Source organism: Spermophilus citellus (assembly GCF_964194105.1).
Source record: "Spermophilus citellus genome assembly, chromosome: 3".
Taxonomy (NCBI): Eukaryota; Metazoa; Chordata; class Mammalia; order Rodentia; family Sciuridae; genus Spermophilus; species Spermophilus citellus.
The window spans coordinates 74,835,302-74,848,265 of record NC_138184.1 but is presented as its reverse complement, the minus strand read 5'-3'; the positions used below and the strand labels follow the sequence as shown (position 1 = coordinate 74,848,265).

Below are 12,964 nucleotides of genomic sequence, written 5' to 3'. Positions count from 1 at the left end.
TGGCTCAAGCAGTAGCGCGCTCACCTGGCATGCATGCGGCCTGGGTTTGATCCTCAGCACCACATACAAACAAAGATGTTGTGTCCACTGAAAACTAAAAAATAAATAATAAAACTCTCTCTCTCTCTCTCTCTCTCTCTTAAAAAAAAAAAAAAAAGCCCAACTAGGGCCACATGCAGTGGCACATTCCTGTAATCCCAGCAGCTCAGGAGACTGAGGTAGGAGTAACACAAGTTCAAAGCCAGCCTCAGCAAAAGCAAGGTGTTAAGCAACTCAGTGAGACCCTGTCTCTAAATAAAATACAAAAAAGGGCTGGGGATGTGGCTCAGTGGTCAAGTGCCCCTGAATTCAATCCCTGGTTAAAAAAAAAACCCAACTAGGACTATTTTTTAATATTTTTAGGTGCAGATGGACACAATGCCTTTATTTTTCTTATTTATTTTATGTGGTGCTATGGTGCTGAGAATTGAACCCAGTGCCTCACATGTGCTTGCCAAATGCTCTATCACTGAGCCACAATCGCAGCCCTAAAAATTGATTCTTAGTTTAGATTGTTTTAGCTTTATACACACAGTATTTATTTTAATAGTAATGAAAATTGGAAGGGTAGTTTTTCATACCTCTGTTTCTGGTGAATTCTTAGAGGGACCCACTGGTGCAACAAACTAACCCCCATGCCCCACATTCAACCAACATATCCTGCTTAATCAGAAGTTTATTTCTTATTTCCAGAGCAGTATAGGATGACCATGTGAGTATGTATGTGTATGTGAGTGTGTATGTAGGTCTTCCTCCATGCTGGGGACCCAGCAGAGACCCACATTGACATGGTTTCCAAAGTCATCCATGCAAAGGAAAGAACCTGGAGGCAGGTGTCGGTGGGAGGTTGGGAGGTTTCTTATGGGCCTGGGTTGGAAATCTCTCCAATCCTCAGCTCACATGGCCCTGGCTAGACTCAATTACATGATCACCCCCAGCTGCAAAGGAGGTTGGGAAGTATATCTAGTGTGCAACTGGAAGATGGGTCTGAGCTACTAGCAGTTACCTGTTCAACTTCACTTCCCTAATTGGTTTTCAACCTTAGACACTTGGCTGGAGACAGACTCCTCCAAGAAGCCCCATGACTCCCTACTCCCACAACATCCTACATGACCATTCCCTCCTCTTCAGGCAGCTTTGGACCTGAAGATAGGTCCCCCAGAGAGACTAGCAGGGGTTGGGTCCACCCCAGAAACTCAGACACCATAGGGATTTTTTTTTCATAGTGCTAGGGTTGGAACCCAGGACCTTACCCACACTAGGCAAGCACTCTTCCACTGAGCTACATGCCCAGTCTACCCTAGGGCTTTGGAATGAAACTGTCTGACCTGGCAGATTTGGAGGGGACAGTTCCTATACTTAGTGGAAATACTCCTCACCTTCTCCTGTGTCTGCTGTTTTCAATTGTGCCCAGTCAATTAGAAGCCCTAGGGGGAGGCTGTAGGAGAGAAGTAGATGCTTCTTTCTGCTTCAGTTGATGCGGACCGATGCAGCAGGACCGATGCCCTTGTGACTCTGGTCAGGGTGAGCCAACAGGCCTGCATAGTTCCTGCTGCTGTGTGGATATGGGCCTGGTTCCAGGAGCACATCCCTCACTTTAATCCCTCTGCCTGGGGTGTCGCCAGAATCCTGTGGGTGCTTCACTGGCAATTATCTGATCCCCTGGCTCTCCTTGGATTACCATCTCTCCTATCCTGACTTATTCGAGGGGGATAGCATGCCACAGGGCTCTGATTTGGATGATCTGTCAGTCCAACCTGTGGGGGACCATTTGCAATTCTCTCACTGTTGTCCATTCAGCAAGCTCTGTGGCTGCTGTTTGACAGACCACCTCTCTGAGGTGGAGGTCCCCTACCTTTGATGTCTGTAGAGCATCTGTGCTTTGTTCTGGTACCTTCTGGTACCTTTGTAAGGGACTAGTAGTACCTCTATCTCCTTTGGGACCCTGGGAAAGCCCCTGTCAGGTGGTGGGACTTCCCATCCTGGCCTGCCCCTGGCAATGGAAATGTCTGGGACTAAGGCCGCAGCCAGGGTGCCCTTTTCTCCTACTGGGGAGGGGATATAGGTCATGTCCTAGAGGGAGATAGGTTGGTCAGGGGATACTGAAGTTGTCCATGCTTTACTTAAATGCCATGGTGTAGCAGCATAGCCATCTTGGTTGGCCCCCTAACCCACCCACTGCTCCTTAGACACAACTACCAATCTCTCTCTTTGAGCCTGAGATACCCTCTCTGATAAATGAGAGCTCTGAGAATACAATCTGCTTTTTAAATAAAAAAAAAAAAAAGAGAAGGCCTGACCATGTTGCCAGTCTGGCCCCAAACTCCTGGATTCAAGTAATTCTCCTGCCTCAGTCTCCTGAGTAGCTAGGACTACAGGTGTGTGTCACCATGGATGTAATATAACCTGTCTTTTACCCTGAATGGGACACCCTCTGCTAGACTTACTGAGCCATGAAGTTGCCCCAGCCCTCCTGGGCTCCTTGGGTGCCTGTACCTACAAGTTCAGGCCTTGACCAGGAAACCAACCTTTTACTGACTGAGGTGGCTAACCTGGCCTGGTTTGGCACAGGGATGCACTGGAGACTCAGGCAATGGGAAATGAGACTTTACCTCATCTGCAGAGAGGAAAGTACCAGCTCAATGGCCAAGCGGCAGGAAGCACCACCCTGCCCTGAGTTACAAGTTCAGAGGAATCTAAGGACAAGGCAAGGAGGGATCTGGGAAGAAAGGACACTGACCTCATTATTCCTCTAATTTCTTGGATGACCCTTCATCCTTCCAATTCCTGTCAGCTGTTTCCTTATATAAGCTCCATCATGCTTGTCTTCCAGGAAGCCCTCCAGATTTGGGAACTGTCCCTGCCTCTCAGCTCTTCTATTTCTGTCCTGGACCCTTTACTAAGTGCAAGGCTCAGTGAGTGGGAGTCCTGAACTCTGTCACCAAACCTGCTTGCAGCAGGTTGTGGAGGAGATTGCCATCCCCAGCCATCTGGGACAGGGCACAGTTCCTTCCCTCAAAACATTCATTGGTCCTACCCTCTGCTGCCTCCATGTGGCCACTCCTAGAACTACAGGCTATACTGAAGCCTCCACTCTCTTATCACCCACAGTAGGTCACCTGTGGGCATCCTCAGCCCCATCCTCCCCCATACTTTCTCCACCTAAGATCAAGATGCCTAACCTTTATTCAGAAACCTATCCACAAAACAGACTTTGGGCTCTACTTTTCCTCCAGCTGGCTCCTAGTTTGTGCTTCCATGGTGTTCGGCCACTCATAGTCTCAGAGGGCAGGTAAGGAGCTGCTCAGGTGGGCAGCAGTGTCATGTCTGTGTCTAGCTTCTGGACATTCCTGGGTTAAGGAAAATGAATCTCACTCACTTGAGGACTTAGGCATGGCCCTACTAATTACTGCCCAGCCAAGAAGCAGCCTCTTGCAGGGCAGTGCCAGGGTCATGATTAGGGACCAGCTTGCTGCAGGGCATACATTTCTTCTCAGAGAACACTAAGTGAGAGTGAAGGGACAGGAACCTGGGCTGGGAGAGCGTGGGCATGGCCAGGCTGGATCTGCCCCTTCCCATCTCCTGAGTAACCAATGTGACATGGCCCTTCATTTCCTACCCCACAAGGGGTGGTCACTATTCTGGATCCCATATTACACAAACAACACCTTTGTTTGTATGTGGTGCTGAGGATCGAACCCGGGCCGCAAGCATGCCAGGCGAGTGTGCTACCGCTTGAGCCACATCCCCAGCCTAAGAGTAGAAGTTTTAAGGAAATTGAGTCTCCCTGGGAGTCAATGAAGCAGACAGGACTTAGACCTTGATACTGTAGGTAGTGACTTCACAGGGTGACCATGGAACTCTCCAGAATCAAGCTACAACATAAGCACCAGGACAGCAGGAAAGGAATAAAGAAGGTTTGTTTTCTCCTTGTACAGGTAGGGGCAGGGGGTATTCCCAAGCAACATCCCAGAATAGGTAGAGATATAAGTCTGAGTGCAGAGGGAGGTCTCTTTCCTACTGGGGGACTTCCTCTCTACCTAGGGGGCCCTGAGGTCTCTCGCCGCCTTGGGGTTGAGTCCACCTGAGGTTTCAGGCTGGGTCCATGGTCTAGGCACCAAGACCGCTTGGCACTGAGGCCCCATGGGGGAGGGGCAGGAGATCTCAGTCTACCAGGGGTCATGCCACCGGCGTCAGGCTATGCAGAGTGAGGTATTAAAATCCGAGTTTCTGATGCAGAAATATTAGGGCTTGGGACACAAGCACTAGCACTAGCTTGGGACACAGGAAATGAGGTCTCAGGTCTTAGGAATTAGAACTGTGAGTAGTAGGGAAACAGAACAAGAGGTTGATGTCAGGGATTTGGAATTCCTAACATTAAGTATTCTGCCTCCATCTGAGATGACAGACTAGGTATATGGTCTTGAGACCACAGGTGTTAAAGGCCCAGTTATCATGTATCCACACCTAAGGATTTGAGAATCATAGGACTGATGGTTATGTTATTGGGAGTCCAGGGCCTTCACCTGGAAGGCTGGGTCTTGGCCCTGAGGTGACCCTGTGCTGCTGGCCAACCATGCTCCAGTCTCAGGGCTGCAAGCTCCACAGGTTCCTGCAATGGAAATGAGGTTGGACCAGTCACAATTGTCCCACTGGCTGCCCCAGGGTCCCAAGAAAGTTGAAGAGGGGGATAGGTAGGGGTCTGTGGGTGGGGCTCTCAACCTGGGTGGGGTCTCACATGTTGCCCTTCCTTCGTAGCAGCACATAGATGATAGAAACCAGTAGCACCACAGCCAGCCCTCCGAAGATGATGCTCAGCAGTACCGTGTAGCTCCGTCCTGGTGAGTGGGCCAGAGTAGTGAGTGTAATCTAGGGCATGTGGGCATGCAGGGGTGGGAGGGTGCACAAGAGAGATATCCTCACCTAACTGGCACTCTGGAGTGGGTGTGGACCAGGTGCCGTCAGCCTGGCAGGTGCTGGTCTCTGCCCCAGCCAAGCTGAAGCCGCTGTTGCAATGGAAGTGCACAGTGGAGCCCACCAAGTACCTGAGTCCCTCCTTGTGCCCATTGGCAGGGGGAGCCAGCCAGCCACAGGACATCACTGGAGTAGGGGCAGAACATAGACAACAGGTCTAAGTTGCTGGCCACAGCATGCAGCTGGCCAGTCCTAGAGGCCATATCCTAGTGCAAGGTGGCTTCTCACTTGCCCAGGCCTCTTCTCTCCCACCCTTACCAGGCTGTAGGCTCTGCATTCGCTGCTGGTGCAGTTGGTGGGCAACCAGTGTGGCATTTCCCACACTCAGGCTCCCGGTGGCTGCCACATCGAATTTGCAGAAATGGTCATTTCCACACAGTTTGGCTGCTTCTTCTGCCTGGCTTGGGCTGAGAGTGGACTTGTCTGGGAAGAGGGGCTCAAAAGTGGGGTCATGCTTAGGTTGGTACACGAAGTTGTTAATCAAAAACCAGGAGTCATACGTGAACAGAGAAGAGGTGTTGTGTACTGCCCCTGTGGAGACAGGTTGTATGCCTGGGTGGACACAGCTCCGAGTAGTGGCCAAGGGTCTGATGTCCCCTTGGTCCACAGATCCTACCTGTGCCATGCTCCAATCCACCCTACCCCACTCCCAGCTCTGCTCATTCTGCCTAGTGTATTCCACAGGGCCACTTACAGTCAGCCCCAAACTGGAACAGCTCCTGAGCACTGGCGTTCAGGGGCAGGACCTGTCCACTGCGTAGGGTGAAGTCATCGGTGGGGTCATTATTAAGTGTCCCAAGAAGGCCACGGGTGTGGGTCAGAAACTTATCAGGTAGCAGGATGGCCACACTCAGGAAAGGGCCCTGTATGCTGACCTCCAGGCCGGCCCCTGATGACAACATGATGGATACCTTGTCCTCAGCAGCCACTGACAGGAACAAGCCTGGGCACAGGTGAAAATGGACTTAGTCACTCCCTGTGGTCCTTGTGCCTTGTCCTCATCCTTACCACAACCCCAGAATGGGGTTGGAGGCACCTAAGAGGAAGAGGAGGGCTGACCTGTTGACTATGATATTCTACCATCTCCGGCATACACTTGCACCAGGAACCCAGATGCACCCAAAGTGCCTAGTTCCTGCAGAAAATCTCCCCATGCTGAGGCTGCATGTGGGGGCATGTGGGGACAGGGCACAGCCCCTTCCCCCAACACATTCATTGGTCTTACAGCAGTTTCACCTGTCTCTGCCCTTTCTGAGGGTCTTTGTATATTCATCCCCTCTATCTCCATTGGGTACTATTTTGTTTGGAAGCCCCCTGAAGTATGGGAATGGTGGTGGCAAGGGAATGGGACACTGAGGCTATTACTCATTTTTTTTGGGGGGGGGGGTTACCAGGGATCAAACTCAGAACACTTGACCACTGTGCCACATCCCCAGCCCTATTTTGTAATTTATTTAGAGACAGGGTTTCATTGAGTTGCTTAGGGCCTCACTTTTGCTGAGGCTGACTTTGAACTCGTGATCCTCCTGCCTCAGCCTCCTGAGCTGCTGGGATTACAGGGATGCACCACTGTGCCTGGCTGAGGCTGCTACTCTTGTGTGCCACTCTTAGCTGTGTTCTGAACTCTGTAGGCATGGCTTCCTTGCAATGGCCTGCCTGCCTCTTTCTTTCTTTCTTCCCTTCCCCTTTTCTTCCTCTTTTCCTCTTTTTGGATTGAACCCAGGGGTGTTCTACCACTGAGCTAATCCCTCAGCCCTTTTAATTTTGAGATAGGGTCTCATTAAGTTTCTGAAGGACTTCTAAGGCTGAGGCTGGCCTGGAACTTACAATCTTTCTGCCTCAGTCTTCTGAACACTGGTTCTATTACATCCAACTTGCATGGCTTTTCATGATGGAATGAGTGACCACAACAAAGCAGTAGAGCCATGTGGACCAGCAGTGAGTCCTGGCATGCCGGCCCCTAGACTCCTTTGGGCCATAAGGAGGCCCTATCCTTCAATTCTGGCCTCTCAGGGGTATGACATGGGTAACTTTATAGGTGTCAAGATGTGAGATCAGACCTCAGGCTGGACCCCTGCTACCTCTAGCCTAAGACAGCAATGGTTAAGGGCACAGATTCACCTACCCGGCTATGTTTTGCTGGACCTATCTCCAGTCCCCAAGAAGCCTCCATCTTTGTTTCTGAGCCCTAGACACCACCCTAGTCCTTAGCCAGGGCTGGGGAGAGGCACAAAGTCCCTAAGGCTACCTTCAACCCCTGGGCAGATCACTGAACTTATCTAGCCATGCCACTCACCCTTCAGGTCCATCCAGCTCTGTTCAGCAAAACTGAGCACCTCCTGATTCAGCAGCACCTCTAGGACCCCAGACCTTTTGGCCAGCCGCACCTCTACCACATCTGAGTTGCCCTCCTGGACAGCCACTGCAGTCAGCCCTGTGCCTCGGGCCTGTGAGCCTAGGGTAAGAGGTGCAAAATGGGAGCTGGGGCTGTAGCTCAGCAGTAGAGCACTTGCCTAGCATGTGTGAGGCCCTGGGTTCGATCCCCAACACCACATTAAAAAAATAAATAAAGGGTTGGGGATGTGGCTCAAGCGGTAGCGCGCTCGCCTGGCATGCATGCGGCCCGGGTTTGATCCTCAGCACCACATACCAACAAAGATGTCGTGTCCGCTGAGAACTAAAAAATAAATATTAAAAATTCTCTCTCTCTCTCTCTCACTCTCTCTCCTCTCTCACTCTCTCTTTAAATAAATAAATAAAATAAAGATATTAAAAAAAAAGAGGTGCAGAATGGGGTTGTCTTGGTTCCTATTTTCCACCCTAGATGACCCACCACCACCCAGAGGCTGTGGGGCCCTGGTCTTACCATTGGTCATCATCCTTGGCTGAGCCCGTGCTTGCACCCTCAGGTCTGTCAGCACCGCCTCTAACAGCACATACTCGCCACGCCCATTGAACGTGAGGTTGGTGCCATCAAAGGTGACAAAGTGAGGATCCCCAAAGACGGAGGCTGGGGCAAGAGCAGATTAGACAGGTCCCCCAGCACCTGGCCCTGCCCAGCCCTCCCTGGGGCTAGTGCTCAAGCTGGCACCTACCCAGGTGTGGGGGCCGGTAATTGCGGCAGTCGCTGGAGGGCCGCCGCCGCATGTAGCGGGAGCACTCGGGAGCCCAGAGGCAGCAATAATAGAAGCTGATGACATCATAGAGCCAGTGAGACATGCTGGGCACGCGGGGTGGTGTGCGGTATGGGGGTGAGCCCCAGTCGTGGCCACGGTCCGGGGTGCTGCCACTGGTGGAGTCTGCTGTTAGGAGCTGTGTGCCAGCTGCCGTGTAGCAGCACTGCTGACCTGAGGCATACTGGGGACTGGTAGGGGAAGGCAAGTCAGGAGCCTACCGCCAACCCCTGCCCTGTCCCTCATCTCTGGTCTAGTGGCTCACCTGGCTTGTACAGAGCGTACACAGTGCACGGCCCCAGGGTGGTAGGTGCAAACGCTGCCGTGCTCAATGTCACAGCCGTAGTCTGTCTGCAGAGTAGCCAGTGGCTGTCACCTGGGTTTTGCATCCTCTCCCTCCTTGGGAGCCAAACCCAAGGGGACCCTCTGAACCCAACCTCACCCCCTGAGGGTATCTGTCTCAGTGGGGAGGCTGGCCCCACCCATCCCCCAACATCCTCTCCCAAGCCCTAATGGGTTCAGGGGCTCACAAAATAGCGGCCAGAGTCAGCTCGGGCTTGGGCCAGGGTGCAGGGACAGTCAGGCAACTCCTTCAGGAAGTTGGGCAGCTGGTCCTCCAGTGCCTCCCAGGCCAGACACTGTGCACGAGCCCAAGCCACAGAATCCTCTCGGAAGTCGTCACCCAGGTGCCAGGCCAGAGCATGATCATTGGTCCAGAGTGCCAACACGTCCCTATGATGGTGATGATTCATGAGCTAAGGGCCAGGCCAGGCATGGCCTGGGGTTTCCCAAGCAAGCACGATAGTCTACATACAGTTGGATGCCCCCAGCCCATTCTCTGTACTGAGGCCCTTACTTTTTTCCTGGATAGTTTTTGCTGTCAACGATCCGCAGAGCACCCACTTTCCATCTCTGATAGTCAGGAGATGCAGGTTTTGGAGTGAAAGTGAAGAAGCCAGAGTTGGGAATGTTTGTGGCCAGGGTATACAGATATGACCACTCTGCTGTCCAATTCTCTGAGTATGGCTTCCCTGAGGGGAGAGAGATTATTGGTCAGCCCTAGGACTCCTCTGAAGACCCCTGGGGCAAGAGAGGAACCTGGACCCAGTCTCTAGCACTGAACAGCTTGACAGATGGATGAAAGGGCAATGGATAAATAGATGGTCCTCATGGGAGGGCTTGCTGGAGTGTCAGGAATCCCTTGCTTTGGTGCTCCACCTTCTCCACTTCAGGGTTACTGTCCCTGTATCATGCCAAGCTCAGAGAGGAAGAATCAGATCCAGTTTCTCTTTTTCCAGCATAAGCCTCCTATCCGAAGGCCAGGGCAATCAAACCTTCTACTAGGTCTGGGGCCCAAACAACCAGTCATCCTTTCACCACGCCTTCCCCCTCATTCAGTCTATTCTTCTTCCCTAGATTGATGTTTCTTGCTCCTGATCCTCCAAACCTGCCTGGAATTCCCTTCCTTTCTCTTCCACTTACATGACCCCACTCCCACACCTAGGACACCCATTTCTGGGAGCCCAAAGCTCCAGATGCCTCCACCAGCCCTGGACCAGCCTCACCTGTCTCTTCGTAGCCCCACAGCTCAATGGTGACAGCCTGTGTGGGCAGTCTTGAGGTGTTCCAAGTGAGACTGAGGTTACCTGTGGTGCCTGGGGTGCCGTAGTATTGCCAGCGGGTCTCATTCACCAGCTGGCTCTTCTCTGTCTCTGACACTTTGTAGGGGTGCACTGTGCAGAGGCAAGTGAGGGGTAAGTGAAGGCCTGGGGCCTAGGTGGTGCAGGGGAGGAGGCCCTGAGGCTATAAGGTCTAGGGGGAAAAATAAAACACTTAAGCAGCTGGCTGACTTGTCCAGTCCCTCATAGAAGAAAAGGATAGCAAGGCTGGGAGAAATGACGGCCTAGCCTGGTCTGGCCTGGCTGAGCTGTGTAGCAGGCACTGGCCTACCTTGTTCAGGGACCCACTGTACCTCCACTCCTTATGGGCTGATACACCCATCTGGATACCAGGGGGTGGGGTAATGAGATGGGGGAACACTTGTCCAAGGGACTGGTTCAGCCAGAGTGGCAGGTGGGTGGACTAAGTCTCGGTGTGCATAGATTAGCACTGGGGAAAGTCCCTATGGGCTAAGGATGTATGGGGGTAGGAACCAGGACCCACAGAGGGTGCATGCCATCTGGGGCGCCCAGCCTGGACTGACTTGGTGGAGTGAGGGCTCACCAGCCAGCCAGGTGCCTGCATAAGGGAAGGAGCGACCATTGTCCATGGAGATGTTGAAAGGGATGCGACCACTCTCATAGAGCAAGGGTGATATACAGTGGACTTGCCCCAAGGAGTCCACATGACCAAGGGTCTGGATGCTCTCCTTAAACCTGTGGAAACAGAGCTAGTAGGAACAGCTGGGCCAGTGTGATCTGACCAACTCAAAGGCCCAAGTCCCCCACCTCCTCAGGAAACAGTGTAGCCAGCTGTCTCTGTGCCCTCCTGCCTGTTCTTGGTCCCAGGGCTCCACCCAGCCAGCCAGTGGGGCTGGGAGTATGGGGCTTCCCACCTGCAGATCACACCATCTGTGGAGCTGAACCACTTGAGATGCTGCACCACAAAGTCCTTGCCACCCATCATGGAGCCTGAGGATGGTGAAACCTCCAGGCAGAAATTCTGGAAGTCCAAGCAGCAGGTGCCAAGGCCTAAGCAGGTTGGGTGGCAGGAGCAGGGCCCATTCTGGTCCCCACAGCGCAAGGAACAGCTATCCTGGGCACCTGGAAAAGAAAATCCTGAGCATCTGGCTAAGGTACATGCTAGGCTTGCTGCTCTAAGCACAGGGCCTGCCTCTAATTTTCCCCAGAGTCAATTAAGGGAAGCATTTCCAGGGAGGAATGCTGGTTGGAACTGCCCTCTCTGGTCAGCATGTGGACAAAATGGAAAGCCATGAGTTCCATGGGGCTGGGGTCAACCTTAGCACAGATAATCCAGTGGAGTGACTAGAAAATAGTAAGATGAAGAAAAATGCCTCAGACTTCAACCTTATAGGGTCAGAAATAACTCTCAGGGATCTACTAGCTTTCAGACACTAAGGCCTTATAGCTCACAGGGCAGGCGTTCTGGGAAGGCCACAGTTGCCTGCATCCTTGACCTGGGCCTGGGGACCTCTTTTGGCTCTCAGATGGGTCTGTGGACAGTGTGCTATCTTGGGACTCCATAGTCTGGAGAAGGACACTTCTTGCTTACCAAGGCTGGGGTCTGGTCACATAGCCACGTTAAAGATCTAGGAGGGACTGGTGCCTGGGCCGAGCTTGACCCATTTTACTTTCCCAGGGGGCAACAATAGAATTCCAAAGAGAGCCCCAACTTCAGGGAAGAAGGTCAGGGGTGTTTCCTTCCTCTTGGGGAAGAGGAGGGACATTTCTATAGGGAGCCAAGGAATAGGGAGAAGGTAGTCAGGGGTGTGCCATGGGGAGCTATGGAGGTCACGCCTAAGACTTCTCCTGTGGATAATGGGGATCTGAGGTAGGGCAAAGACTGGGGTGGGGTGGAAGTACTCAAGTTAGAATCACATATCTCACTTGGCCCTACACCAACCCCAACAACCAAATGAGGCCAGTCAAGGGCTGGGCCTGGGTTTGAGCCACCAGAATGTCCCTACTTAAGTGCAGTGCCTGGCATTCAAGAGTGGCAATAAATATTTATTGTCTCAGGTGGTGTGGGGAAGAGGCTTCTATATGCCAATAAGTACGATAAAAGTGGCAGAAGGGTTGTGATACTTCCCTGCAAGATGGAAGACAGGGTGGGGTGGAAGACTGTGGGTGGGTGATGCCTCTCTGAGCCTGAGGCCAGGGTCCCAACTCTGGAGTTCAGGCCTTCTGCTAGACTTTCTTGGGTTCAGTCTAACCCTGATGGGGACTAACAAGCCTGCCTAGAGCTGGGAGGGAAATTGAGGGCTCTCCATGTGCAATCACACTCTTCACTGGGATTTGGGGTGCAGGCCAAAGGCTCCGCTGCTCTCCCCTACCTCTCTTCTAGGCAGCTATGGCTTCCCGTCTCCCAGAAGCATAAGGCAGGCTCAGTCCAGACTTCCTTCCCATCCCTCAACCCCGGAGCTTCAGAATTTCTTCCCACTACTCCCAGCACAGTCACAGAGGCCCTGACAGATGGACAGAGGCCAAGCCCAGTGGGGCTTGGAACTGCTCTCCCTGGTCAGCATGTGGACAAAATGGAAAGCCATAAGTTCCATAGGGCTGGGGTCAACCTTAGCACAGATAATCCAGTGGAGAGATTGCATAATCTACCCCAAACCTGGCTGATTAGGCAGATGGACTGATAGACAGGGGGACAGAAGCGGGTGGGAACATACCTGCTGTGGGCCTGGGCCCGGAGCCGGGGACTGTCGCCAGCAGCAGCAGGACCCAGGGCAGGAGGGCAAGCTTCATGGTGAGGTCTGGGTCTGTAGTCAGCAGCAGCAGCAGCAGCAGCAGTGCAGTGGCTCAGAGGCGGCAGGAGGCTCTTACTCCTTGCTGGCCTGGCCCCGCCTGCCTGCCCCGAGCTCTGAGGCACCGCCCCTCCCTTCCCCACCCCACCCGTCTCCCTTCCCACCCCACTTATTCCCCTCTCAAAGTCCACAGGTGCCTGAGTAGAACAGCAGAGCCCAACCTGCCCCGTTAGCACATTCCTGGCCCAAGCAAAGGACATGGGAGAGGAAAGAAACCCAGCCCTGGGACGTTGTGGGAGGGATATGGGGCTGGAGCCTCCAGCTGCAGAATCTTTGGCACGTGATGAGC

General features: G+C 52.9%; 1 protein-coding gene across 2 annotated transcripts; it reads right to left on the bottom strand.

The window, feature by feature from the left end:
- Positions 1–367: 367 nt before the first annotated feature.
- Positions 368–12,742, bottom strand: SUSD2 (sushi domain containing 2). 2 transcript variants are annotated; one of them, XM_081286381.1, is made up of 15 exons: positions 12,541–12,742; positions 10,741–10,948; positions 10,410–10,561; positions 9,752–9,919; positions 9,043–9,217; positions 8,717–8,918; positions 8,452–8,537; positions 8,109–8,377; positions 7,880–8,023; positions 7,310–7,468; positions 5,708–5,956; positions 5,272–5,544; positions 4,963–5,139; positions 4,762–4,877; positions 368–4,651 (listed from the first exon to the last, which is right to left on the bottom strand). In XM_081286381.1, the coding sequence occupies exons 1-14, from the start codon at positions 12,614–12,616 to the stop codon at positions 4,774–4,776; spliced, it is 2,442 nt and encodes an 813-aa protein (XP_081142507.1). In that variant the 5' UTR covers positions 12,617–12,742; the 3' UTR covers positions 368–4,651; positions 4,762–4,773. The 2 variants fall into 2 exon arrangements, with proteins under 2 accessions (XP_081142507.1, XP_081142506.1); XM_081286380.1 differs by having other exon boundaries at positions 4,778–4,877.
- Positions 12,743–12,964: the final 222 nt, after the last annotated feature.